Below are 27,964 nucleotides of genomic sequence, written 5' to 3'. Positions count from 1 at the left end.
TCCTTCCAAAACTGGAATTTACCTCATCTTGGCCCTTTCCAGGACGGGATAAAAACCCCCCCACGATCCTCTTCTCAGGTCGACAGCTGCTGGAGTATCTTCTTGCCAAAGTTGGATCTACCTTCTTTCAAAGCAGCCATATCTTTCTGTTACCAAATCAAGAAACTCTCAGAAGACTGTTCGATATCTCGGTTGTCTTGACGTTCAACCATTCTCTACGTCAGCTCAAGCAAAGATATCTCCACGGAAAGCGAGCTCGCACCCACATTCGAGCAAATTAAACCTTCAACCACTCAGCCAAACCTCCAGCAGATATCTACCTGGGTTGAAGCACAATACAGCTTCCAAGATGCTCATTTCTTCTCTCCTCGCCGCCGTGGCTATTGTAGCCACACCCATCGTCACAGCCTCGCCAATCAACGGCACCAGCCAGGAACTGTCACCACCACTCGGCGTCGCCTGCGGAAGGACCTCGTGCTTCGGAGAACAAGTCTGCTGCAATCCTACCTGTAGCTTGTGCGCCATGCCTGGCATGGCGTGTCCTATGCTGGACTGCGGTCACCTGCCGGGCACTCCCGCGGTCACCAAGCCGGCCGTCGTCGACGCTCCCGGCCCGCGATTCTCCGGCAGCAAGATCATGAAGAAGCCCAGACCCACAATGCCGGCCCCCTACACGTCACCGAAGCCGACGGACGGAGTGGCCTGCGGAAATAATACGTGCGCGGCCGATCAGGTCTGCTGCAACGCGAGCTGCGGCATTTGCACGCCGCCCGACGGCGCCTGCATCATGATGTTTTGCGGCGACAGCCACCGTCATGACGACTCTATTCCTTCTTGAGAGGGGAACAAGGCTTTACGAAGAAAATGAGTTATCAGTCAAGAAATGACCTGGCGGTTTTCTGATTTGAATCGACCTTTGTTTCTTTTGTCCACGGATTTCTTTGATTCTATGAGACTGTCAGTCGCCCGCCTGTTTTGTCTCGATCCTCTGATCTGTCTTGAGGTTTTACGGAAATCAGACGGTCGGCTGGTGATGATTGGAGGCTGTGTCTTTGCAAAGGTTAATCCTCGGGAAATGATTGTTTGGAGGAACAAGGAACCCGGCGGTATGGGCGAAGGAATAGGAGGTGCGTCTCGGGCGTGTTCTTACTACGTAATGGCGCCCGACCTGGGGTAAAAAAAACACATGCTGCAGCAAGGTCATACCCTCCCAGCTTCGAAAGTTCCCAAAGGATAATTTTTAGTTGCAAAATAATCCCATAGTGTCTCCTGTCGCATACCAACTGCGCGAGTATGAGGTGACATCGAAGGTTATCTTGCTCCCTCCGCTAGCAGGGCGCATGCAAGTTGCACAGCAGATCTTGTGACCGCCCACAGCAATTTCAGTCTGCCCCCTCCCCTGAGAGACGACAATAATGCCAAGACTTGTATCAGGCCGGACACCATCCCTCTGTAGTAATATCCGCGTTCTTGTCCAAGCATCCAGGCTGCAGCTCTCTCAAAGGTAAGGGCTGTTTCCGTGCGTCATCCCCTACGGCTGGTCTTTGCACTCCTTTCTTTTGACGTTTACAGTTTTCACATCCGGTGTACACGTGTGGCCCCCTGAATGAATGCGCAAGTGGTAAGGATATGGTAGGTACCTACCTTAGTTAGAGTTACCCTGCACCGGTGCTTTGCTTTAAATGCGGTTTGGTTTTGTACCTACCTAGGTACCTTGTTTTACAATTCCTTTCCCGCCAAAATGCAAGCATCCGATTTGCCTGCGCAGGAGCAAGGCTACCCCTACGGTATATTCATTCAGGAGACCATCTATAGAATGTGGATCTCTTTTTCAATAAAGTAGAAACATCACCCTTGATATGCATCCAGGAGGCTTTGTGCTGCGATTGTTTAACTCAATCTCGGTCTTGCCCAACATCCGCGGCACGTGCGCATCTCTTACTTCTCGTACAGGAGATTCGGAGTGGGGGGAGCGGCTGCTTGGTAGTATCCGGAGGCGAGTTGAGATGACATGCAAATGGAGATGGTACATGGCTCGATCCGAGTGGGGATTTCGCTGGGCTTGGGGAAAATAAAGGGCTAAACTGCGGCTATTTGACGCCTTGGAGGACGAACAAGAGACTCGGTGGTCACATGGGCGAGGATGCAAAGTCCGTGGAACTTCTGGCAGCATCTCTGTGTCCTAGTTTGCGGGTTTCTTGCCTGTGATTTTAATTTTTTACAAGCTGTTGAGTTTAATGAGACCAAAATCCAAATCTGAAATTCGACTTTTGGCATGTCTACATTTATTTATCTGAATCTCCCTCCAGGCTTAGACTCGGCATAGAGTTTGGCTCTCAGATTTCACTGAACAACTAGGCCCAAGCGCAAGTACCCATCTTACCATCAAGGTATGCTAACCTGAATGCGAAGAAACAGCACCTCCACCCCTCGCAACGTCTTGCAAAGGGCACCATGTATGGGTATTTGTTATTGTAAACCAGAAGTGTGAATGTCATTCATCTTATTCCGATGCAGAAACAGACAGTCATGCGAACACAAATCCCACTCTTTTTCGAGCGCACATTACTCGCCCCGGGTAGGCTGTTTGTGATAAAACGTGAATCCCTACCGGTCGTAGTCTAGAACTACTATGGTATACTTTAAAGCAACCCAAAGGCTCAACTTAGGGTAAATGATTGTCAGATCCCTGTCAGATGTGGCAGTGCTCCTCGATTGGTTCGCCGGATATTCACTGCCAAAGGAGTAATTGATACGCCCCCTTTTTTTCTTCTTGTGAACCAAGGATCCCCCAAGATCAAAGAGGACCCTTACTCGGTATTTACCGAATGATATACCAAACTTTCGCTCGAGCAATGATCTGATATGACATATTGAAGCTTGCTTACATGCAATGTACTGTTTGCTGAGGTAGCAACCGTCGAAGTAAACAACTTGTCGGGATGCGGTCCCAGATCTTCCAGCAATTATTTATCGTGACAGACTTGCAGCTCTGATGGCAGGCTTCACATATTAGGTGCTAACTGGTCTTGAAGACGAACAAAGAAAAAAAAAGAAGAAAAAAAAACCAAGCAAGAGAGAGAAAAGAAAAGACCTTTTCTCATTTGCTAATAAGGACGCCTTCTGGAAGCTGCCTCGCACAGTCATGGCCTGTCCTTGATAAATTAAATTTGCTCAAGGCTCAGACATATACCCCATCAGTATTGCATCTTCATTGCGTGATGCAATCTGAGGACCATACGAGCCAAGAGAAGCATGTCTGGTAGATTTGGGGGATGCAACGGCTGCTATATGGATAAAACACCCCCCACCCATCCATTAATATCGAGTCGAGATTGTTATGACGAGGCAAGTGTAGACGGCAGCTTTGACAGAAACCATCATTAGTGTCAAGGCGCAGACATCCGCCGGCCCCTGAGCAAGTTAGTTGATATTGCCGAGTGGAAAAGATCGTAACAAACCCTGGTGTAGCTCACCGATTGCCACAAGACGATCCGGCATCCTTGCTCGCTTGGCCGCGAAGCCGCCGGGGGTGGAACCTTCATGGAATCCCAGGGAGACACTCCCGGCAATGGTTGCGAATATCCACAGCTGGGCCGTACAGCTTTTCTCCAGGGATTCTACGAACGAGTTTATCCGACAGCCCTGTGGAGATAACTCGGGATGCGCTGATACCGTGCCTAGTCGGATGGCAGGAAGTGTCATCAGTCACACGATGGGCCGCATCCACCAAATCTCAAATAATTATTTTTGGCATCTTCCAACAGCATTGCCGACCTCCTGTCGACCGCAGAGGACGGAAAGGGGTTCATTTCACTGTGAGCTCGATAGTGCGCGCGACATTGAGAGGACTGTCTATGTTGCCGACGCCCAGCTACCATCCCTAGGGCTCTGTGTATATAAGTCATCCCGACCCCCCTTCCAACATTGTCTATCGATTCCTTTCTGCCTCACCCTCAACATCTCTTCTCTTTCCTTGTATCACTCGTTCAATCTTGAACTCTTGGTCCCTCTTGTTTGTTTCGTCAGACACCTCCTGTTCCTTCAACAACCTAACCAACCTTAGTCACTCGTTCCGACGCAACACTTCTGAAACCATGACTACCATCATTGACATCATCGGCGTCGTCTCCGGCGTGGTGGGCATAATCCAGTTCGCCCAGGACGCTTTCCCCCAAAAGCAAAAGCCCGGCTCCAGCGTGCGCATCGCAGTTGGACTCGACGCAAGCGGCGGCCTGGACAACGCCGGCGGCAACGTGCCGGGTGTCGCCCTCTTCAACGAGGTGGGCGGCTTCCTTGGCCAGTCGCAAAAGAACGGGCAGGTCCAGGATGGCAACTTTGCAGACCTCACGGTGACGCAGAGCAGCGGGCAGCAGGCCACGTACGGCCTGTTCCAGGCCGGCCACGACGCCGTCTGCATCGCCTACACCACCATCACCTGGCCCGACGGCAACCAGTACGCCCTGACCGGCGACTGGGGCGAGGCCTGCGGCGGCAGCTGGTACTACAGCAACATCTACGTCCAGAGCTCCGGGTACAAGCCCAAGTGCATGTGGATCGACGCCGACGGCAACCAACCCCAAACAGGGTTCCAGGTGCATTTCCCGGAATTCCGCAGCGACTCCAGCACCATGCCCGCCGGCAAGGACGTCAAGACCCTGTGCAACAGCAAGGCTCCCTTCCAGTATTTCACCACGGCCGGGCCCCAGACCATTGACTACTGGAACGCAGACGGCAAGACGACCTCTCAGTCCACGGTACCATCTAAGCGTGACGTCGGTTCTCAAATCAACCGCCGCGCCGCGGCCGCCGCCCGCCCCTCCGCCATCGTCATCACCAACGGGACAGACCACTCGGTCAAGGAGCTGTGCGGCAGCAAGACGTCGAGCGGGCCCGATCTGTTCAACCTCATCGAAAGGTCATCCTGCCGCATGAGCGACAAGACAATCTTCCCGCAGTGCGATGCCACGGTCAAGGACAACTGCTTCAACGTCGATAGCACGCAGCTCATCGTCGGCGGCAAGGCCGCGCGGTCCCCCTACGAAGTCGTCTGGGACTGGAAGACCGCCGGCAAGACCTTCACGTCAAAGGTTGCCACTTCTGCCAAGATCGCCGCGCGCGAGCCCTACGCGAAACCCCAGGAGTACAACAATATAATCGACTGGAGCGTTGCCGGAAAGGTCGACATTGAGCCCGTCAAGTCTACTTGAGCTGAAGTGAACCCTTTTTTTTTTCTTTTGTCCCCCTCTCTCACACCATGTTTGTTTTGGCTTGGCGTTGTGGGTTTATCGAGTTGGGTTGTTTTTCTGTATGGTTTTGCTTTGTGCTAGGGGTCTCCGATGGCATCTCCAGGCGTTTACTAGGTAATGGATATCCTTTGGTCTTGGTTTGATGTGCTCCATGCTTTATGTATCGGCGTTCATGTGGTGGCGAAAGCCAGAGGACCAAGATTTGGTGTGTTTTTCGTTTCTGTTCTGATTAATATTACTTTATATAGACAAATCTAGACTTAAAAAGTTCCTTTTCTGAATAATCCAGTAACTTGCTATTCAAAAAGACACTGACGGGATGATTTGTATAGTGCAGTGTGTTCTTCGAAAAGCCCAAGGAAACTCCAAGAGTGTCGCAACACACTGTATTTCGAATCAGTTCATGTTTATGACAGAATTGAAGCTTGGTAAGCTGCCAGTGAGGAGTAGAGACTCGGCAAAGTAAGGACTAGATGTTGAGTGAGCTGCTTTGAGCATCTCTTAATTACCTTGAAATGGCGGGGCTTCGGCGTTCTCCACCCGATGTCATCTCGAATACATATTTCGGGGGTGCCAATATGACTAACATCCTGCTATTGTGCGCCACAACACCTTCTCAGCAGCTGAACCCACTCATAAAAGTGTCAACGACCCCAGCGACAATGGAACTCTCCAAAGTACACCTCGTGTCCGTCTTCACGGCCTCCGACAGCCCGGAAACCGGCGGGAACTTGCTGCCGGTGGTTCTCGATGCGTCAGCTTTGTCCGAAGAAGACATGCGCAGAATAGCGCGAGAGTACGGACATGAAGCATCCTTTCTGATTCCGCTCCCAGAGGCCTCCTCTGAATCACAGAAGGCGGACTACCAGCTGAGATTCTTCGTCCCCGAGCACGAAATGGAAATGTGCGGCCATGTAACAGTGGGAACCACGTGGCTGTTGGGAGAGCTGGGCATTCTCCGCGATGACCAAAAGGAAGTTTGCTACTCAACCAAGTCGGGCCTTGTCAGAGCTCGCCGGCGTCAACAAGAAGGAAGGATTCTGGTCGAGGTCTCGCAGCCTCGCGGGTGGGTCACACCCGTCCAAGACGAGGCTCTGAGGCGAGAAATAGCAGCAGTTCTAGGAGAATCCGCTGGCGACAAGATCAATACGGAATCAATCCAGAACGCCTGCACGAGTCGAGCCAAGACTGTAGTTCCCATGCGAGATTCAGCTGCACTCGACGCCCTGAAGCCAAACTTTTCTCGAATGCAAGCACTATGCGAGAAGCTCGGCTCGACGGGACTATACCCGTACGCCCCGCACAACGACAACAGCAGCAACGTCCCCACTCGGAATGACTCTTTGGTTGTGCATGCTCGTCAGTTTCCCAAAGCTTCAGGATATCCTGAGGACGCAGCAACAGGCATTGCCGCGGCGGCTTTGAGCTTTGCGCTATTGGAGAATAACGTGCTTGGGGAAGATAGGTCAGTGGTCGTGAGGCAGGGAGAAGCAATGGGGTGTCCGTCAGAGATACGGGTCCGAATTGAATTTGACGGCGAGGAAGCAGTGTGTTAGATTGGGGGTACCGTTAGACATGTCAAGCGGTTCGAGACAAATGAGAATTAGGGTCGATATGATCACAATTTGATAGAGCAGCCGATTGGGGAGGAAAGAGAGTCAAGGCCACGCCCCATAGGAGACAGGACATGGACCGACAATTTTGTAGAATTTGATACTGTGCGACAACTGCTTCTTCTCGTCTTGGGACTTAATCAACAAAAACGTGGCAGAGGCTTCTGAGGGGTAAACTCTGGTGCCTGGACTGCCTGGCCTAGAGATCTGATCTGATCGTCCGTCGTAAACGTCCAAAAAGCAAAGGCTAAATGATGGCTTTGTCCAAGTTTAAAACCTCGAGCCACACGCGTCGCGATTGAACGGGGACTTTCTCTGAAGTGGCGCGGGGCTGCGCACGGACCAAAGTGCCCTGCTCGGATGCTGCCCAGCAAAACCAACCCCACGTCGAGCTCTCCGACCGGGTTTGCAAGGCGCGGAGCGGTGATTAATTTTTTGAAGCTCCTATGTTGTAGTAGCTGCGAATTAACGACCAGCACAGAGGCGTTCGTCAGGCAAGACAACCGCACGCCAAAAACGACCAAATAGAAAACGACCGTCGCATCGTCTCTGCCCTCGATTTACATACCCTCCCGCTTCCCAACTCCAGAAATTCCGCAAAAATGTCGTTTGGCGGGCAGACGCCCACCATCATCGTCCTAAAGGAGGGTCCGTGAACCTGCGAAAGCCCCTCCCCCGTCACCAACTTCCACCCACGTCGTCGCCCGCCGCATAGGCTAACTGAAGCTCTATCATGCAGGTACGGACAGCTCTCAGGGCAAGGGTCAAATTGTTTCCAACATCAATGCCTGCTTAGCCGTGCAGGCAACTATCAAGTCGACGCTCGGCCCGTACGGTGGCGATCTGTTGATGGTGGATGCCAACGGCAAGCAAACCATTACCAACGATGGCGCAACAGTGATGAAGGTGAGGAACGAACGCAACTTGTGTAATCCAACAGTACCCGCCCCTGGCCCGGACGCAACATCTAACTCCCAGGTGCTTTCCAACAGCTTCTCGATATTGTCCACCCCGCGGCACGGGTCCTGGTTGATATTGCAAGATCACAAGACGCAGAGGTCGGTGATGGAACAACTTCGGTGGTAGTCCTGGCCGGTGAGATCCTCAAGGAGATCAAGGAGCATGTCGAGCAGGGTGTCAGTTCTCAGATCATCGTCAAGGGCCTGAGGCGCGCATCCTCCGTAGCCGTCAACAAGATCAAGGAGATTGCTGTCAGCACAAGCGAGGGAAGCCACAGAGAAACTTTGACCAAGCTCGCCGGTACAGCCATGACCAGCAAGCTGATCAAGAGGAATACGGAGTTTTTCACCAAGAGTCAGTGGAGCCCGTTATGACCCCCCAGTGCCGGACTTTGAGGGACCGTGAGATGCTAACAGATGATCGGTTACTAGTGGTTGTCGATGCCGTCTTGACACTTGACCAGGAAGACCTTAACGAGAAGTTAATAGGCATCAAGAAGATCCCCGGTGGCTCGCTCACCGACTCCCTGTTCGTCAACGGTGTCGCTTTCAAAAAGACCTTTTCTTATGCCGGTTTCGAGCAACAGCCAAAGTCGTTCAAGAAGCCAAAGATTGTTTGCCTCAACGTCGAGCTTGAGCTCAAGGCGGAGAAGGACAACGCCGAGGTCCGAGTTGAGCAGGTGTCGGAATACCAGGCCATCGTCGATGCCGAGTGGCAAATTATCTTCAAGAAGCTTGAGGCGGTCTACAAGACCGGCGCAAAGGTTGTGCTTAGCAAACTGCCCATTGGTGACCTGGCCACACAGTACTTTGCCGATCGCGACATATTCTGCGCCGGCCGTGTGGCATCTGAGGACATGGAGCGTGTTGTCCAAGCTACCGGCGCCACCGTCCAGTCAACATGCTCCGACATCCTGCCCGAGCACCTCGGCACCTGCGGCTCCTTCGAGGAGCGCCAGATCGGAGGCGAGCGCTTCAACTTCTTTGAGGACTGCCCCGAGGCCAAGACCTGCACCTTGGTTCTACGCGGAGGTGCCGAGCAGTTTATCGCCGAGGTTGAGCGGTCCCTGCACGACGCCATCATGATCGTCAAGCGTGCCATTCGCAACCGCACCGTGGTCGCTGGTGGCGGCGCCGTCGAGATGGAGGTCTCTGCCCACCTGCACCGCTTCGCCGACCTCAAGAACCAAGCCCACAAGCAGCAGGCCATCATCAAGTCCTTTGCCAAGGCCCTCGAGATCATCCCCCGCCAGCTGTGCGACAATGCCGGCTTCGACGCCACTGACATACTCAACAAGCTGCGCGTCGAGCACCGCAAGGGCAACACGTGGGCCGGTGTCGACTTCCAGAACGAGGGTGTCGCTGACCTGATGGAGAGGTTCGTCTGGGAGCCCGCTCTTATCAAGATCAACGCCATCCAGGCCGCGACGGAGGCCTGCTGCCTGATTCTGTCCGTCGACGAGACCATCCGCAACGAGGAGAGCGCGCAGCCACAAGCACCCGGTCAGGCCCTGCCACCGGGAGCAGCTCAAAGGGCCCTCAGGGGTAGGGGAAGGGGAATGCCCCGGCGATGAAGGAGGGTTTAGTTTATTAAGCAGCTGGTGGCGTCTGTGCATGGCATATAAGAAATGCAAAAAGGTTCTATTTAGGCGGGTATCCTGGGTGGTTGTGGACAATAGAAGAGAAAATGCACCTATCGCTAGACATCTGGACAAAAAAAAATAGACTCAAAACCGTGATACCACAAAAGAAAAAAAAAAGAAGAAAAAAAGAGAGCTACTCTTGTCCGGTGCTGTGTACCCTTGTCGGACCGAGTTCAAGAATGGAACTCACAGGCAAGCAAGTGTCAGCTCAACCCTCATCGTATGAGAAATACACCTCCTTTTCCCTGGCAGCCTCAGCGGCAGCGGGATACCTCCCTGGCCCGTCAGTTCTATGCCCGTCCATAACATCGTCGTCATGCCGATCGCCCGACTGTTTCTGCAGACCTGGAGGCTTGACTCTTCCTATCCCGGCCGAGTCGACATCCATCCCACCAACGGCATTGACGGCCAGCACGTCGTCATCGTCGTCATCGTCCTGCTGCCGAATCAGCATGTCCATGTCCCGGTCGACGGCGTCGCCATCTATCCTGTCGCTTTCGTCGGCCGGAGGCTGAGGGCTGGGTGGCGAAGCTTCAGATTGGCTTTGGTGACTATGGCTATGACCGTTGTTGACCTGGCGCAGCAGCGCCTGGAAGGGGTCGGCATCGGGATGGTGGTGCGCCGGCGAGAAGGGGCCGAACGGGTCGTGGGCTGGATCGTGATGGTGAGACGATGGTTGGCTGATTATCTGGGGGTCTATGGGCTGGTCGTAGTCGGTCAGGCTCATGTGGGACGTCTCATTGTGGTGGTGATGATGATGATGATGATGATGGTGGTGGTGATGACCATTATGATGGTATGTAGAATGCAGTGTGTTTCCATGTGACTGATCTTGTAGCATTGGACTATGTGTGTTTGGCAGTGCGCTAGATGTGTGGAGTGCTTCTGAGGGTGACATGATGGTCATGGAAGCCGGGTCGGCATATGCCAGAGTGGAGGGGATTGCGTAGGAGGCGGTTAGTTGATGAGACTTGGACGTTTGCTGCAACATATCGTGGACTCCATTCACACTAGATGTCATTGAGCTAGGTATTGATGTCGGTGGATACTGGTTGGTTGTTGTTATATCCGGTGGAGGTGACGGTGCGTTTAGTGCTGTCGCTAGGAATGTTCTTGGCTCCCCAGATCTCGTAGACAAAAGAGACGGGTGCGACTCCGACAGAGTGGCGCCGTTATTACTGGTGCTCCGTTGCAAAGGTGTATTATTGGTGGGTATTTCTGACAAGACAACGCCATTGTGAATGCCACCCCCTGAGCCAACCCCAGATGCGACAACGCTTGCAGTTCCAGTACTCGTAGAAGACGCAGAGTTGCTAGGCGTCTTCCCCAGCTCCTTACACTCGGTGCAGTTCCTTATCACGTCCGACACAGTTTCCTTGATGCGGCTCCAGTGGTACCTCTCGGCGATGCTGGCAGTGGTGCGGTTGATGCCACCGTGCTGCTGCACGTGTACCTCGCGTGCAATCTCATACTGCCGGCGCGGGTCCGAGATGACCTCCTTGCCCTTGAGCATGAGGCGGTCATCTTCAAGCAGCTTGTAGTGAGTTGCGGCGCTACGAAGTCTGCTTTTCTCGGCGCGGTCAGCCCCGTTGGGATATTTGCCGTATTTGAGGTAGAACTTGATCTTGTCGAAACGCTCTTCACTCACGAAGTCCTCGCCGTCCTGGCCGACCAAGTCGCGCCCGTATATGATGGCATCAATAAGTTGTCCAGGGTAGCTCTTGAGGCTAGCACAGCCCTTGACGCGGCCGATGCGCTTGAACCCGAGGCCGTCCCAGATCTTGCACGATGCGACGTTGGTTTCGTAGACGAGGTTGAAGACAGAGTAGGTGTAGCCGAGCTTCGGAGCCCAGTCGAGGTACGTCTCACCCATCAGGCGACCGACACCGCGGTTGCGGGACGCGTCGGTGACGAGAAATCCGGCGTTGCAGACGTGGCTAGACCGGCCGGGGTAGTTGGGCTTGATATAAAAGCTTCCAAGACACTCGCGGGCCCAGTCCTTGCCTTCGACCACCTCGTCGGCGCTGTTGATGCTTCCCAGAAGCATGATGCCACCAAAGTTCTGGAACCAATAGGCGGCAAAGCGGTCAAAGGGCAACGGCTCAATCATGGGATAGGTATCACCGCCCTCGATTTCCTTCTTGAACTGGTCGCTGAGGTACTGCAGCAGCGTCAGAGGCACCTGGTGTTGCGAAGCAAAAGGCACTATGGTTGCCACAGTCTGTCTGTCCCGGAGCGTCACTTGCCGGGGCACGATGGTGGATGGGAAAGACGGATTAAGCGGGTCAGGGTAGGGTGGCTCCCCGGACACGCGATAGATGGTCGGCGTGTCCGGGTCATCCATTATTGCCGGCATATTCTGCAGAAATCCAGGGCCAGACCGAAAATCGATATTGCTCCGTGCCGTATTATGGACGGATGTCCTTACCGGACGAACCCGAAATGCGGGATAGCTGACGAGAAGCCAGACCGCTGATCGCCGACCGACCAACCGGGGCACCTCAGGCAATACGAAGCCGGTTACCAGCTCCGTACGGCTGCAACACGGCCGAAATTAGCCATTCGCACTACAAAACAATTCAAGTGTCCAATGTCTTTTTTTGTTTAAAGCCCCAACCTCACAACTGAATTTGATCACTTGCAATGGATGGAGCACATGGCATGAACTGAGATATCATTACCTAGATAGGTAAGGTAGGCAGGTGTAGTAAGGTACCTTCAGATGTGGTAAAAGGGTCTGTCTGATATGCACTTGCCGCTTGGCAGGGGACCAGTACCTGCAACAACCAGACCAGGAACGGTGCGAAGAAACGTGCAGGCTTTCTTCGGCCCCAGTAAACGGGTAGCGTTTTCTGGCAGTAAATGGCGGGGATCTGTAACAAGGTTGCGGTCTGTTTTTTTTTTTTCTTTTTTTTGCTGCCGATGCCCGTTTGTGGTTCGGTTGACTTCTCACAATTTACTCTGGTGAGGAAAAGTGCACATGCGAAGATTTCAGTCCGGGTCGGCTGGTAACGGTAGATTGTGGTCGAGTTTGGTAGGGGAAAAAAGGGACTAAGCTGGAAGGCCAAAGGTGGAAGAACCCCGCGTGATGACTAAGGTTTCTTACCACCACTCTTGCTGGTTCAGACGACAGAGCCTTGGGGTCTTTCACGTGATTCTACCAGCCTGCAGCTGCCCGGTGAGTTGCTTGTCTTTTTGTTGTTCCTAACCCTTGACAAAGCCTTTGTTTGCTCAAAGTCTTTGGTCTGATCGTTGGAGAAAGCTTTGTCAGTCTGACTCTGAACAATCATATTGTTCGTTTGTGACACATGGAAATTTCACCCACCCGCTCTCATACATGCAAGGAACATGTCTATAAATTCATCACATAACTCCCTTTTCGTCACTTAATTACCCCATTCGATTGACATTGCACACCAACACAATCGATACAAGACGAACCTGACTAGCACTAACACAAAAACACTAACATACGATTAGATCAGCAGCAAATATGGCATCATCAGCATCCACATTCAGGACGGCGGTCTGCCCCGTCGAGGCAACCAACACCGCCAGCCTCGTGGCCGCTTGGGAGCTTCGGCGCGCCGCATCGACCCTTCTGAACTTCTTGATCTCCCAGACCGAAGCCGAGGGTGGCGTTTCTTATGCGCTCCGTAATTATCGCGAAGCTGAAGACGCTCGCGTGACGGTCGAAGCAGCCAATACTACGCCGCTGTCCGAAGCCGCCATGCAGCGGATCGCCCTGACAAAGGCGACCAAGCAGGACCTTATCGCGGCCTCCTTTAAATGCATGAATTTGGCTTCCAGCACCCGGGGTAGGAGTCTTATTGACATTTACGGCCCTGACGGCCTTGAGTAAAGCACAGCTTTATCACCAAAAAGTTAACGGTTTGACTTGCTGTACCCAGGTAGGCAGGTTCTTGGCCAAATGTCAAGAATTTGATGAGAAGCCAAACATGTAGATGTAGGCTGTGCAAGGAAAAGATTTAGTAGCAAATACATGTATCACTAGTCTAGTATTTCTTTTTTTTTAAAAAAAAAAAAAAAAAAAAAAAAAAAAAAAAAAAAAGTCCATCCCTTGTCCCTCTGCCACAATACGCCGTTTATTGACTCATGCATTACGCCTTGAAATGTATCTAACGAGAAAATTCGGCTCGATTTGGCCTCGTAGTGTCTTCAGAAGTTTGATAGTTATCTGAGACGGTAATTGCCCGTGTGGTGACGAGAGTAATCCAAGTGCCGAATAGCAGCAAAGTAGGCTATAAGTCAGGTCAGGGAATGTCTACTGCGGCTCAATCGTCAAGATATATCGTTTCTTACAGGGTTAAGAATAAATCAGATATTCTTGTATTAAGTTCGAGTTTGCTTACACGAAAGTAAAGTCAACAACCCAGTTAGGCGCCGAATTAGATTGCAAGTTCTTGATACAACTTTGTTAAAGAGACTGCGTTGCAGGCACCATAATATTTTACATTTCCTTACTCCTATCACAAGGACACATCGGGCATCCACCCCGTATCTTGTCCTTCAACAACCTGGCATGTGTGACCTTGGATCTGACGTGAAGTCGCCCGCCAACGGTCTCTGTCGCCCGGAAAGAATCCCCATTCAGCAGCCCTTCGCTTCCGTCACTTGGCTGGTCTGGATTTATCGTCTCCAACAAGTGCGAGAGGTGGAAGACATGCCCACACGCAAAACCAACCAGTGTTTCCATATCCCACTCGTTGAAAGCCTCCAGGCACTTAGGGCAGTGTCCAGGAGTCCAAGATTTGGGTATCTTGGCCACCGCTCCGGATGCGTCAGGATCGGCAACTGGCGCGGAGCCTTGTGCAGATGCCAAAGCCTTGTCTAAAGCCGCCGCCGCTGCGTCTGCTACGTCATTTCCGCCGCGTCCCGTTGTGTTTGCGTCCATGTGTGTCTGGCCCAGGGGGGCGACTTCAAATTTCACACCCCGTCGCTGACCACTACGCAGCGTAGCCTGAGCCCCAGAGACTTCGGAGCGCAGGACACGAGCGACTCCAGATGAGATGCTGTGTTGTATCTCGTGCTCCTTCATGATGTGGGTTAAGCCTTCCCGCAAACCTGGAATTTCCAGGCCCTCGGGGATCCTTCGTACGAGTGTAATTGGATCGATGGCCGTCCCGACCTCCTCTAACAGCGCTCTGATAAATCGCGGCTTGTCCATACTGTAGTTGAGGAGGTCCTCCCACAAGTCCGGATCGTCTTGCGTCTTGGCAAAAGCGATTGCGCGGCTGACGTCGGCGAGCCGGTCAATGATTAGATACAATGCTCGCTTCATTTGACCCGTCTTTGCGTACAGATACACCAATTCAGGGATGAAGTTGTGCTCCTCGCACACCTTTTCTGCCTTCTCAAAGGAGTATGATAGTGAATGCTCAAGAAACTCCATCAGCAGTGACCGATCATATGTCGCAAACATCTGCACAGCAAGGTCTGCGAAATCATCGACAAGCGACCTGCTATCGTCAAGCATCCGTTCGCGCGCCTCAGCCGCACCCTCGTGTCGGTGAGGAGCAACTCCCTGCCCGGTCCACAAGCCACGAATGTAGAAAAAGAGATAGGCGTGTAGATCCTCCCGCTCTTGTAGTTGCGAGACCACAACCTCAGGCTTGACTAAGCCGTTCTGTGCCTCATCGACCAGCAAAGTTATGGCTTCAGAGGTTGCCGCTTCCACCTCCTCAAGGCTCATTTTTGTCTCCATACCCGAAGGTAGGCGCAGCAAGATAAAGCTGGGAATATCGTCAACTACCGCATCAGCAAGATGACCCTCCCTAATGAGACGGAAGGCATTTTCTGCGTCCTGGAGCCGAATGTTGCATTTTAATGCTTCGCGCAGACGCCCATTGGCTTCGTGGAGTCGAGCTAGGCTTTCCATGACAATGCGCCAGTCACGTCCTTTCTCTCCATCCTCGACACTATCCTCCCTGACGTCGCGGTATTTGAGCTGGTTTTCCAAAGTTGTGGCAATGGTGTTGGCATCAAACAGCTCCACAGGCCAGCGATCCAGCAATTCCCGGAAACGTGGTTTGTCTTCTCTCAGGTAGTGGCCAAGCATGACCTCGTAGACCGAACCATCGATTGGCGGACGCATTGGTTCAGTCGGTACGTAGTTTACTATCTCGTCAAACTTGTCGGCTCCCGCAAATGTCCATATCCATTTCTCCCAGCGCTCAGAGCTTCCGAGCACTTTGGCCGCAATTTGGCCAGCTTTGACCCAGTCGTTGTCCTCGATGAGATCCTGCAACCATAGCTCGCCGATTCTTCTCTTTTCCCTGGCGACTGAAGAATTGAACGCTCGGCTCACCGCATCTACGGTAGATGTAGTATCATCAAACAAGTCATCCGAGACTTGGGTTGGCCTCTCAGCGGTGGGTGTGGCAACCAGATCTGAGACGCTCGGGGACGTAGCCATGATTTCGGGATGTTCATCTAGTAGCTCCCATGCGGCTTGGTATTCCTGATGTTCTACAAGCCACGTGAGATGGTCTCCCAGGTCTCTCTTGGTCGCCAAGACACAATCGTATGGACTGTGCATAAATATTTTGGGACCAGGAGTTTCCAGCGAAGGATGTACTGCCTGAGTCTGAAGTTTGAAAGGAGCTCTGATACTGCTCCCCGCCAGGCTGACCTTTGAGCCTGAAGTTGCGTCATTGCTGTGGCCACTCCGTATGCTTGCTCCGGAGCTGAATAACATTTTGGGTTTGATGGCAGCATTCCACATGTCTGTCCCAAAACCTGCTAGAGCTTCCAAGGCACTCTTAGATGAAGCAACTGCTTCCTGATTTTGTGCTGGCAGTACTCCTAGATGGTAGTCGCTCGCCGACAGTCGTTCGTATCTGCTGATGCTGAGACCGTCTTTATATATCTCTGATTGCGATTTTAGGTCGATCAGCCTCAGCTCCGGGGGTTGATTATTTTGCCTGCGTCTAATACCCCCCGACGGTTCACTGCTGCTAGAGGCAGCTGACGGTCGTGAACGGTGACCTCGGGGTTGTGTTGGTGTCTTCTCCCCATCGCCATCCTCATCATCATCCTCGTCCTCGTCCTCCGGTAAACAGTATGCGAGAATAAGTAAAAGGCTTTGGGTATATAAAGAAATTCCAGAAATGATGCAGTCCATGCGAAGTCTGTATAGAAAAGTAGTCAGCATCTCAAAACTCGTGAACAATGGATGGTCCTGATAGAGTCATACTTTTGATGTATTTCAGCTCTGCCCACGGACTTTTCGCCCGCATTCTTCCCAACGCCCATTCCTCCAGGGTGAACGTGGATCACCCATATCGTACCTCCCCAGCCAACCACTAGTTTCTCGATAGTCTTGTCATGTTTCGACTGTTGTTGTTTCAGCTTTGCTGCTGCTGGCGACAGAGTACCAGATGAGTCTTGGTCGCTTCTGCTGTCGCCGACCAAGGTTGTGTCTGCGTTGTCATCCATCTCCACGGCCTGCTCATCCATCCATTCTGCCCGACCCCTCCATGCGCTTGCCATGGCATCCCACTCTGAGGACTGCGGCCGATCAATGTGGCCGATGCGCTTCCAAGCGTCATCTGCATCTGCGCTATCCAGTTTGATCTTGGACCTCATGATCTTGATGCCGTGTTCGTTCAGCCAGGCAACGTACTTGCCAGAAAGTGACCATTTGATGGTGCTGATGGTACCCTCTCCGGAATGAAGCACAGTATCCTTGCCCGCATTACCCGCTAGACCTATGGAACCTAGCCAGCTCGATGCCGTCGCTGCAGCTGTACCTATCGTCGTGGAGTTGCTCTTTCCGGTCTGTCCACCCACAGTAAGGATCAAACTCCCAGCAAGGCCTCCTGACAGATAAGTCTTGTCGCTTTTGTACTCTGGGGATAGAGCCACCGCCTGCACCGGCCGCGCAAAGTTGCGAAGTTGTACATCCCTTCTCTCCATGAGCGACTGTACGCATACGTTTCCATCCATCGACGATGTAGCGATATGAATATGGTTCGACGGCATATTCGGAACCGGAGGCGCTTCTCTCGGCTTCCTCGACGCTGCGGCGGGAGACGCCTCTGAATGTTTTGATGCTGGCCGGCGCAAGCTGGCGGTCTCGCTGTTTTGTGGCGCGGCTTTAAGAACATCGGGTCTAAGGGATGAAACTGGAGGAGGACACGGTGAAATCGATACCGAAGTGACGGATGCCGAGTGTGCATGATATACGAGTAAAGTTTGGAAAGAAGGCAATTGCACAGCATGCTATATTCTTGTCAGTAAGCAGATCATATAGACAAGAATAGGGGCAGCATCTTACAATGTTTCCGCTATGTGTGCCGATAATCTACACAACGCAAAAGGGTCAGTCAGCGACTCATCACAGAAGAAGAAAAATTGTCCCAGCGCAGCTGTAATATTTTCGCATTACCATTTTGTCGCCCGCAACAAGAAACGAACTCGTGGCATCACCATTCTTGTACACAGCGCCCAGATTCTGAGTCAAACGAGTATACTTCAACCGCGGCTCCTCCTCTTCCTCGTCGTCTTCCTCATCCTCGTCGTCGTCGTCTTCATCATCCTCTTCCTCCTCACTTTCGTCGCCATCTTCGTCAGGTGTTGACGCGACTTTTTCGAGCGTGCTTTCAGCGGCGCGTTCGTCGCTTACGGCAACATTCGGAGGCTGCGACGGGGTTTGAGGCGACGATTCGGTGTAGTCGCCTATTGACTGGATGCCGTTATTGACATTGGGAGTCTCCTCGTCGGACATGGCGATGGCAAAACCAGACACAGCCGCTGCGCATGGCGTAGATTTCAAACTCTTGTTGAGATGAAGCCCTTGACGAACAGAGCTCGACTACGTCAAGACACCCAACCTACCAAAGGAGCTTGGGATGGATGGTACCTTTGTAGCGACATTAGCAGCTATGCTAGTGTTCTAGATCACCGGCCGAGGCCCGAAGCTACGTCACGGCCCAAGCTGTGCGTGCCTCAGGCGTTGGAACCCACTAAAGTCGCGCCTGTCCAGGGTCACAACCAATCACAGTGTACCCCGCCAACCTTATTCATTGGGCAGCTGCAGGGTCAGGGGCAGGGAAAGCGCGTTACGGAATTGATCAGATTGTTGTGCGATGTTGACGCGAATTGCGATGCAGCGACCTTTCCAGTCGAGCTAGCACCAGGTCCTTCCGTATCAACAAGCTCCAGGCTCTCTACAGGGTCTTCGGAAAGTTCCAATTAGCCCTGCACTACATCGTGAATGACATAGTGCATCTGCAAGGCGTCGTCTGGCTCTCCACAGGGTCTGATCTATCCGCAGAAGCAATTATCTAGCAAACTCCGGCGGAATCGATTCGACTCTTGTAGCTGCTCAGGTACCCCTCCTCGGAGCCCTGCTCAGCTGAGGCTTATGGAGCCCATCAAGGCAAGATGGCTTCGGTGACCTCGTTCGGGATTCACCAGCCAACAGGACTAGGTCATGCCATTAGCGAAAATATTTTGCCGCCCGACCCCTCACCAGACCTATACAGCTGGGAGATCTTCCCAGACACCTCGCAAAGCGAGCGTGATGGCGAGGACGAGCTCTTGGTCACCAAAACCACCGTACTATGGTCTCGAGGTGGTATCTTTAGAAAGAGTTTCAATTTTGCAGCCGAGAGCGAACCGATAAATCAAGCTCTGATTACACAGTTTCCCACTCCAGAAGGAGACGCGGGGACCTCGTCTCCCCAAAATGGAGAACCTACACAAGACAAAACTCCGGCACTGTCCAAGGCGCTTGTGGTGTTCCTCAAGACTCAGGCTCACATATTCTTTCTGTCTGGTACCAGCCATGTAGTACACATGCCCTTCGAGGTTGAGTGTGCCTGTGCCGCACCCGTCGGAGTTGTTATCCAACGCAAGTCCCAAGCCGACAACTCCTCTCCGATTGCTCTCAAGTTCCCTCGTGTGCCGCCCAACTCGTTCATCTCGCCTCATGTTTCCCCGGTTTCCCAGCGAAGCACGCAGCTGCAGTTTTCGACCGAAGGCATGGGGAAGCCCAAGACTTTACCCCTCCGACTGAGCTCCACGCTAGAAGATCTACTAGAACCGGGGATGCATATCAACGAGTCACAGTGGCCTCGTTTGGTGTGCCTGACAGATCCCTTCTCGGAGCTCGGTCTTGTAGTCACGCAGCCGGACAAGTCTATAAAAAGCTACAAGCGGAGGAGCACCCCAAAAACCCCCTTTCTGGACCCGGCAGAGGAGATCCTACATATCGAAACAGTCAGACAGCCTGGACAGTCGGCATGTGACGGTGCAGAAGACTTGGTTTTGGCTATAACTGTCAATCGCGAGGCGAGCAACTACACCATCTGGAGGCTAGCATATCTGAATCCTGACGACATCCTCACACGGCGCGCAAAGCCCAAGCCAAGCGGAGGTCGCAGGAGGAGTTCGATGCAACCGGGACTTAGTGGTGCCACCAGTCCTGTCAACACAAACTTCCGCGAGAGCACCGGCGCCCAAATACCGATGAAAAAGACAAGAAGGAGCGAACGTGTTGAAAAATCGTTAGAACAAGCCCTCTCCATGGATGGTGACACAGGAGGCGAGGTGACAAGGCGCCAGTCTCGTCGCGTCAGCTCTCTCCTCGCAAGAGCGGACCTCTCAGCATCGCACGAGCGTGCGTCGTTTGCCAACGAGTCAATGATAACACATCCAGGGGGCCGGAGAATAGACTCCCGCAGCAGTTTACGAGGCCGTGTTAGCGGCAGTTATATGCCTTTGAACGTCAGCGGCAGCTACAGCGTAAAAAACAACGGCTTCTTGGAGGCACCTACTTCTGACATATTGGAGTCGTTACGGACTGGAGGTGACTTTGATGGATTCCAGAACATTGGATTGGATGATCTAGACCTCGTTGACGGCTTGTCCAAGGAAATTCACATGACCAAGATCCACAGCATTCCTATGGACAACAATAATGTTCGCTATTCCCTATCGAGCCGTCCCGCTCGAAGTCAGTGTAAAGTTTTTGTCGTCGTCGGTCCACCGTTTGCAGTCGACGAGGATAATCGCACATATCTTTTGATTGGTATCCAGGATCCGGTCGACAAAAGACTGCAACTTCAAGCTCTACATGTGCAAACACGGAAAAAAAAGAGTAGACCAAAGTCAGCCATCAAGTTTGGAGCCAAGCGAGCAGTTCCTCCGGATTCAGACATGGTGATAACTTGGGGTCCCTTGAGGAGAGCCCAAAGTGTCGTGGATTCGTGCAAAGTTATAGATGGCGATCAGTCTATGATCCTGATACTGTCAGAGGACATGGCCGGTGAACGCGAGCTGAGCATACAAGGCCCGTGGAGTGAGCTGACCAAGGTCATCCTACCCCTTCTCTACTATGACAACATCCACAGTCTTGAGTTTGCTGGTCGGTACGACGACAAGAAACGGAAGGGAAGGAGATCCATCGGCGCTGGACTTACGGGGGCGCAACTAGAGGCGGTTTGTCATAGCAAGGCTCATGGCATGGTGGATATCCGCGACAAGGCTGGTGCTTTCCATCGGATCCAAATCAAGCTCGAGCCTACTGTACCTCAAGCCCGACAGCTGCTTGATGTGTGCCGCAGCATCTTGCCCGACTCTCACGGAGAGCGCATGCTAGCTGGCTGGTGGCATATTATGCAATGGATGGCTGAGAATCATGAGGGCCAAGTTGCCAACGTTGAATGGTCTTGCTGCGTCATTGAGCTTTTCGTTTTATTCCTTGCGCTCGACCCAGCAAATGTCTCCCAAGACCGTCAGGGTGAACCCCGCACCACAAGAAATGCCACGGCAGCAAACAGCTCTAGCAATTGGAATCAGATGCAGGAGTTTGAAACTCCCCGCTCACTGGTCTCTCCTGCATGGATGCAATCCAAGGGCTGGCGCTGGCTTCTGGAAGAGCCCCAGTATGCATCGCTTGTAAGCCAGGATGGTAGCCGATCAAGCATTCAAGGAAACGATTTCATTAAGCAGCACATAGAACTCGCTAGAGGGTTCATGGCAAGCGCGACTGGTGTCCAGCTGGTCGGAAAAGATGGCTATCTGCCAACCGCCACTGGGCGCAGCCTTGAATCAAGAAGAAGCGCGGCCTGGAGCATTATGATGGGTCTTCATCTCATACTCGAGGAGAAGAAGTTGAACACCTTGGACTCGGAATCTGTATTTCCAGGTCCTGCTGATATAAGAGTAGTCGCTTGTCAGATCGCAAGGTGGTTGAAGTGGCACGATTTCGTGCAGCTTTATGAACTTGGCATACAGACTGGAGTTGATCCCAGTCGTGACTCAGGTAAGCAGCATTGTCTGCCTAAAGTTTTACAAATAGAATGCCTTTCTAATCATGACTGTACGTTACAGACTTGGACTTAAGCCCTCCCTTACCGAAGCCTGAGAAGATTCCTTCGATACTTGACTGGGTTCAAGAGCAGCTCGGTGGTAGTAGCGGTGAACCCTTTCCAACCCTCGCGGACGTTTATTCGACTGCAACGCAGAGTCATAAGGACGGGTTAGATGACCGCAGGTGGAGCAATATCACCCCTCGGACACTCATGCTGCGAAACTTCTTCAGATCTCTTGCTTCTACAAGAAGTCACGCCGAGACCGTGGAGACTTTGCATAGGTGCGGGATCACTGGCGAGGTCTTGGAAACCCTGCCCGAAGCGATAGCTACGCCGCTTAGAGATGCCATATCCATGTGCCAATCTCACCCCCCACAGCATTGGCCAAAGGAACTCCTTGAACTGGTCAATCGCACCGATATTAGCTTAATTCTTCAGCCGGATAGGCTGTTCCGGGACACTGTTCTCTGTAATAGTGTAAGTCTTTGGAATCCGGCCTCAAATCTTGCCCCCAATATTGCCAGTTTACTTACACATGCATACCAGAATCCATCACATGTTGCCCAGTGGGATCTGCAGTTGATTTGCAGAAACCTGGAAGATTTCAGCAGCCAGGGTTTGGAGGATGGCGAAGGTAACGAACGTCAAGCGGTTGTTCGTGCACTGTTCAAAGATGACCGCCGTCTAAACGAAGCCCAGAACCTGCTGTCGACCAACAAACCCAGGGTTCTGCGTTTCGAACCAAACCCCAAATGGACAGATGCGGAATACCTCGAGAAGCAGAAAGAAGTCGTAACTACGCTAGCGACGGGTACACTGGCAATACCTGCCGGGCGAGGAATGCTTTATTACTCATTGCGCTTCCCACTCTTGACACAGAAATTCCCAATCAGTGGATTCCAGCTAAGCTGCAACATTAAGCCGGCGAACGTTTCTGTCAGCGTGGACAAATCTCTGTTCACTGAAGAAAAGGTCAACTGGGCCTTCTTCCATCAAGGAGTAGCTGCAGGACTAGCTATATCCCCCCAGGCCAAAGGAATCGACACTTCCTGGATTCTCTACAACAAGCCAGGCAATGATTTGAACCATAGACACGCCGGTTTTCTTTTAGCCCTCGGCCTCAATGGGCACCTCAAGTCAGTGGCCAAGTGGGTGGCTTTCAAGTATTTGACGCCGAAGCACACTATGACTTCTATAGGGCTGCTTCTGGGCCTTGCAGCGTCATATATTGGAACCATGGATTCTTTGATCACACGCCTTCTCTCGGTTCATGTCACAAGGATGCTTCCACCAGGTGCCGCAGAGCTCAACCTGTCTCATCTCACCCAGACGACAGGCATAATGGGTATTGGACTATTGTACTGCAACACACAGCATCGTCGAATGAGCGAGGTTATGATGTCAGAGATCCAGTACATTGACGACGAAGATGAAGAAGATCCTTTGCGAAATGAAGGGTACAGATTGGCGGCCGGCTTCGCCTTGGGCTTCATAAATCTTGGCAAAGGAGCTGATCTGAAAGGACTGCACGACATGCGCCTGACAGAAAAGCTGCTGACAGTTGCATCCGCTGCAAAGAGGGTCGAAGTGGTCAACGTTCTAGATCGATCAGCTGCTGGCGCCGTCGTGGCCCTGGCGCTCATCTTCATGAAGACAGAAGACCCCATTGTGGCACGCAAAGTGGATGTACCGGATTCCATCTTGCAGTTCGACTACGTACGTCCAGACATGCTCCTCTTGCGGACCGTTGCGAAGAATCTGATTCTCTGGAGCAAGATCGAGCCGTCCATCGAGTGGGTGCATGGCAATCTCCCTGCCGAGTATCGCAAGATGCACCGTTCTTGGCCTGCGTCGACCCTCAAGAGCAGCGATCTGCCCTTCTTTGCCATCATGGCAGGTCTTTGTTTTTCCATGGCACTGCGATACGCGGGCTCGGCTAACGAGCGGGTCCGTGATGTGCTGATCCACTACTTGGATGGCTTTCTGGGAGTGATGCGACAGCCGGCGACTACTTTTGATGCACAGATGGCAAGGGGCAACGCGCGTATGTGCGTCGATGTTCTGGCCCTTTCTTGTGCAACCGTCATGGCCGGGACAGGTGATCTGACGGTTCTGCGACGACTGAGATTACTGCACGGCCGTGATGACGCTCACACGACTTATGGGAGCCACATGGCTGCACATCTTGCTGTCGGCGCTCTTTTTCTGGGCTGCGGAACCATGACCTTTGGTACTAGCAACTTGGCTATCGCCGCACTCCTTGTCGCTTTTTACCCCCTATTTCCAGCGAATGTGCAAGACAACCGGTCCCACCTACAGGCTTTCCGCCACTTCTGGGTATTAGCTACAGAGCCGCGATGCCTTGTAGTGAAGGACATGGCGACGGGCCAGCCGATTTCCGTACCCATAATGATCCAGCTCAAGCAGAAAACCGAACCTGCTACTACGACCACAGCATTTGACATCAAGTCGGGTGCCAAGACAAAGAGTGATCAGGCCCAATCCGCTGAAGTCAAGGCTCAGAAAAAGGGTTCGAAGCAGCAAAAGTCTAGTGGCCCACTCGCTTCTACGGCCGCCTCGGACTTGTCAATGCCTCTCACTCATCTGCTCATACGGCGGAATACGCCTTGCCTCCTACCACCATTGGAGGACATTGCATCTATTCGTACCGACGCTGCGGCACTGGGGTACTGGGACTTGACAATTGATTTCACTGCATCGAACCCGGTCTTCCAGGACAACAGCAAATCAGGCCCGATTCCTCGAGCCCCAAGAAGTAATTCCAAAGGCGAGAAAGACAAATCTTCAAATGCCGATATGATGACGGCCTTCCGCGCCAATCCTTGTTTGCATCTTCGCCGACGGCCGGCTCGCGACAGTGTCTTTGGGGCAACATTGCAAGCATTGGGAAGACGTAACGACGGCGCTTTGGGCGGAATTGATGCTGGATCTGCACGTGCTGGAGCAGCTGGCGGGAGACAGGGGACAAGCTCTATTAGGGCCGGTAAGGCTGATGTAGACCCTCTCGAGTGGGTATTCAGCCTACCGTCACTCCGAGGACTCACACATGCAGAGCGTGCTGTAGTACTGGACCGATGCACTGTCGGAGATGAGGGCTCTAGCGCCGTTGATGCAAGACTCGTACTCGAGGAGGCACTGGAGGCTGGCGGACGCGATGAGCTTCTGGGCCTCCGGTTGCTGTTCGACTGGGCCGAAAAGAGGCGCGCTGCTGCGGTACGGGACAAGGCGGCAAAAACAGCCGAGGTCAGAGTAACGCATGGCAAGGGTAAAGGGGTGCAGATTTCCGAGCCTGTGCGGTCCATCAATGACGACGCTTTGGCGGAACCTATCGGCGATGGAGTCGCGGGTGAGAACGGTTGGTGGATGCGAGATAGTGTTATTGAAATGCTAAAGGGGAAGGCATGGCTGGCGAGCCAGGGCAGAAGATAACGGCGAATGACGAAACGAAACAATTACAGATGCTACACATTTGGGCCTACAAACGCATACAATACGAAAGCAAAGAATCAAAGTACCCGTGCTTGGTGCCTCGTTCAACCTTTTGACATCTGATTGGTGAATCTCGACGCCTACAGGTGTTGGTCTGAATGTGAGCAAGGCGTGACAGTGTGGCTTACACGTGTAGGGGCCAAACAGACGGCACTGGTCAACGGCAGTACGGTTCAATAGTCGTTTGTGAAGACAAAACGTTTCGCACGAATTTTGACAGCCTAGGTCAAGTCGGAGCTACATATCCGCCGCTGGCAACGAGTATGCAAGGGGCCAAAGAAAAGAAGGTTTGAACGGTGCCCGGGAGGTCACACTAAAAAACCCTGGAGGCGCTGGATCCGGCACGGCCCTTGAGAGTGCCTAGGCTGAGAAAAGGTGCCACAGGAGCCACATCACACTTTGGCTTGAGGACATGGCACTCGATCTGGTAACGGTGCCGATCGCCTAGCTCAGAGCCGGACAATATCAGAATCAGCTCTCCAAGCTGCCTGTAGATGTGATAGCCACCAGAATCACGATTGACAATCAGCTCCGGTTGATGTGCTTCTATAATGCCTGAATACAATGCTCAGGGTGGCGCCTTCAGTCGAGCGAGTTCTCGGCTACACAATTCCAGGCACGAGATTTGCGCCTCGAACCGGAGACTATTGGTTTTTCTTTGTCCTTTTGTATGTTCAATAGTTTGCTTTCAAGCAACGGTCGGGACCGGCAGCTATCGGGCTTTTGTTCAACCTCGACTATATCCAGCACACACTGATATCGCCACCGTGACGAGAGCTTGGTTTGAAAATGGATATCATGTATATATATAAAAGGCCGAGATGATCGCGATGATGTAGAAAATATAATGTGCCAGGCTTCAAACAAGAACGCTCCTCACACAGCGACTAGAACAACAGTCATGGCTTCATACAAGTCCTTCTTCATGCTACTCTCTGCCGTCACATCCGCGAGCGCACAGCAGTACAAGCTTGTGAAGAGCTACAATAGGTCAACCAACTTTTTCGACTTTTTCAACGTTCGGGATGTGAGTGCTAGACAATGCTTTTTTTTTTTTTTTTTTTTTTTCCCTCTTCTAAGAAATTTCTCACCGTGACGATGCCACAGAAAAATGCTTGCTAACGGATAGGACCTTTCACCAACCACAACACAGCGCGCGTTCTTCAACAACCTGGGATATGCCACGGGCGACCCGACGAGCGGCTTTGTTGATTATGCCACCAGGCAGGAGGCGCTCAGCAGCGGCCTGATGGCGTACCGCGGCAACCAGATGTACATTGGCGTGGACTCCACCAACACTGTCCCGGTGAATGGCAGGGGCCGTAAGAGCGTCCGGCTGGAATCGCGCGAGACGTTCAACGGAGGGCTGCTGCTTGCCGACATTGCACACATGCCTGGAAATGCTTGTGGTGTTTGGCCTGCGCTGTGAGTTGTGCCTTTCTATGTGGACATCCCTGACAAAGGGCATGTGCATATCATATCACGAGAGACCAGAGATTTCGCTGACTCTGGCGTTGGCTGTTAGCTGGGCATACAACATGAATGAGAACCCAATCAGCGAAATCGACTTTCTCGAAGGCAACGGTTGGACGGGGCAGGCTGAGAACACCGTCTCGCTGCACACATGTGGCAGGTGTGCTTTCCCCAACCTCAAGGGCCCAGAGCTGAGGAGGGATTGTGATCTCAAGGGATGCGAAGGGACGCCGAGCAATCCGTAAGCAACATTTTTTTTTGTTTGGATGGGGTTTTGCTGCACAGCAAACATTGGGCTGACGTTTCTTGCTATTTACAGAGCCGGGTGCGGAGTCAATGGTGGAAAGGGTTCCTTTGGCACCGGGTTCAACAACGGCGGTGGTGGCATATATGCCCTGCTCCTCGACACCACGGGGATCCGAGTCTGGTTCCTGCCGCGGAATAAGATCACGTCCGACATCACATCCGGAAAGCCCAACCCGTCGCTGTGGGGGACGCCACAGGCCGACTTTCGGTCCAGCTCGTCTTGTAACGTGGGCAAGACTTTTAAGGACTTGACTATTGTGAGAACACTTTGGAAATTTGACCAATAGGCCCCCTTTGTTTCTTTGACTGGGACCTGGAAGGCTGACTTGCTGCATTTCGAAATGGTCATAGATCGTCAATACAAGCTTCTGTGGTGCCATCATGTACGACTACAAAGCGCAGATGGAGGGTTATCCACAGTGCGGCTCGGCGCCGGGCGGTTCGTGCAACGCGTACGTGGGTGCCAACCCGCAGGCTTACAAGGAGTCGTACTGGCTGTTCAACTCTATCAAGATTTACAAATAGAGGGTCGGAGGTCGGAGGATATTGGATGCTTCTGGATGAGAAGGAGAGAAAAGGAACGAGAAATGAGACATGATATGACAGGAGTTTTTGATGGTTTTTTTTTTTTTTTCTTCTTTTTTTTTTGGCGTTTCGGGTCTTACGAAATGGAAAATATGGTATGGATTGATCGACGACCGAATTTTGAAGTTATTATTTTCTATTACAAAGTATAATTGTTTCTTTGTTTCTCTGGGTATACAATCGAACAACAACAGCTCAGGGCAAATACGAAAGTGGGCACGCTTTAATTCATTTCATCAGGGGCAGCCCCTCTACTCTCCGTGCTGCCCGGGCAGGTTTGATTGG

The 27,964-nt window shown here is 52.4% G+C and overlaps 9 protein-coding genes across 9 annotated transcripts; 7 read left to right on the top strand and 2 right to left on the bottom strand.

Annotated features, from left to right (window-relative positions):
* The first annotated feature begins 60 nt into the window (after positions 1–60).
* MGG_03308 (uncharacterized protein) lies at positions 61–970 on the top strand. Its single transcript, XM_003716605.1, has one exon. The coding sequence runs from the start codon at positions 350–352 to the stop codon at positions 836–838; it is 489 nt and encodes a 162-aa protein (XP_003716653.1). The 5' UTR covers positions 61–349; the 3' UTR covers positions 839–970.
* Positions 971–4,097: 3,127 nt separating this feature from the next.
* Positions 4,098–5,210, top strand: MGG_03309 (uncharacterized protein; the record flags this gene model as incomplete). The annotated part of the gene is made up of 1 exon (XM_003716604.1): positions 4,098–5,210. The coding sequence occupies one exon, from the start codon at positions 4,098–4,100 to the stop codon at positions 5,208–5,210; it is 1,113 nt and encodes a 370-aa protein (XP_003716652.1).
* A 591-nt stretch (positions 5,211–5,801) lies between these two features.
* Positions 5,802–7,023, top strand: MGG_12726 (phenazine biosynthesis protein PhzF family protein). Its single transcript, XM_003716603.1, has one exon. It carries the CDS (start codon positions 5,828–5,830, stop codon positions 6,803–6,805), a length of 978 nt encoding a protein of 325 aa, XP_003716651.1. The 5' UTR covers positions 5,802–5,827; the 3' UTR covers positions 6,806–7,023.
* Positions 7,024–7,270: 247 nt separating this feature from the next.
* MGG_03310 (T-complex protein 1 subunit eta) lies at positions 7,271–9,564 on the top strand. Its single transcript, XM_003716602.1, has 4 exons — positions 7,271–7,510; positions 7,602–7,768; positions 7,855–8,176; positions 8,254–9,564. Exons 1-4 carry the CDS (start codon positions 7,465–7,467, stop codon positions 9,393–9,395), a joined length of 1,677 nt encoding a protein of 558 aa, XP_003716650.1. The 5' UTR covers positions 7,271–7,464; the 3' UTR covers positions 9,396–9,564.
* A 108-nt stretch (positions 9,565–9,672) lies between these two features.
* MGG_03311 (uncharacterized protein) lies at positions 9,673–11,820 on the bottom strand (the record flags this gene model as incomplete). Its single annotated transcript, XM_003716601.1, has 1 exon — positions 9,673–11,820. The coding sequence occupies one exon, from the start codon at positions 11,818–11,820 to the stop codon at positions 9,673–9,675; it is 2,148 nt and encodes a 715-aa protein (XP_003716649.1).
* An 891-nt stretch (positions 11,821–12,711) lies between these two features.
* On the top strand, positions 12,712–13,537 carry MGG_03312 (uncharacterized protein). The gene has a single exon (XM_003716600.1). The coding sequence runs from the start codon at positions 12,958–12,960 to the stop codon at positions 13,324–13,326; it is 369 nt and encodes a 122-aa protein (XP_003716648.1). The 5' UTR covers positions 12,712–12,957; the 3' UTR covers positions 13,327–13,537.
* Positions 13,538–13,803: 266 nt separating this feature from the next.
* MGG_03313 (vacuolar assembly protein) lies at positions 13,804–18,361 on the bottom strand. The gene is made up of 4 exons (XM_003716599.1): positions 17,875–18,361; positions 17,764–17,790; positions 16,681–17,708; positions 13,804–16,615 (listed from the first exon to the last, which is right to left on the bottom strand). The coding sequence occupies exons 1-4, from the start codon at positions 18,211–18,213 to the stop codon at positions 13,936–13,938; spliced, it is 4,074 nt and encodes a 1,357-aa protein (XP_003716647.1). The 5' UTR covers positions 18,214–18,361; the 3' UTR covers positions 13,804–13,935.
* A 185-nt stretch (positions 18,362–18,546) lies between these two features.
* MGG_03314 (uncharacterized protein) lies at positions 18,547–26,210 on the top strand. The gene is made up of 3 exons (XM_003716598.1): positions 18,547–21,756; positions 21,825–22,282; positions 22,352–26,210. Exons 1-3 carry the CDS (start codon positions 18,873–18,875, stop codon positions 25,253–25,255), a joined length of 6,246 nt encoding a protein of 2,081 aa, XP_003716646.1. The 5' UTR covers positions 18,547–18,872; the 3' UTR covers positions 25,256–26,210.
* A 6-nt stretch (positions 26,211–26,216) lies between these two features.
* Positions 26,217–27,619, top strand: MGG_03315 (uncharacterized protein; the record flags this gene model as incomplete). The annotated part of the gene is made up of 5 exons (XM_003716597.1): positions 26,217–26,342; positions 26,469–26,740; positions 26,841–27,029; positions 27,108–27,351; positions 27,446–27,619. The coding sequence occupies 5 exons, from the start codon at positions 26,217–26,219 to the stop codon at positions 27,617–27,619; spliced, it is 1,005 nt and encodes a 334-aa protein (XP_003716645.1).
* Between the last annotated feature and the right edge of the window lie 345 nt (positions 27,620–27,964).

The sequence above is a fragment of the Pyricularia oryzae genome, chromosome 4 (genome assembly GCF_000002495.2).
Source record: "Pyricularia oryzae 70-15 chromosome 4, whole genome shotgun sequence".
NCBI classification, from domain to species: Eukaryota; Fungi; Ascomycota; class Sordariomycetes; order Magnaporthales; family Pyriculariaceae; genus Pyricularia; species Pyricularia oryzae.
Note: the sequence above shows the minus strand (reverse complement) of the source record. Positions and strands in the feature narration are given on the sequence as shown.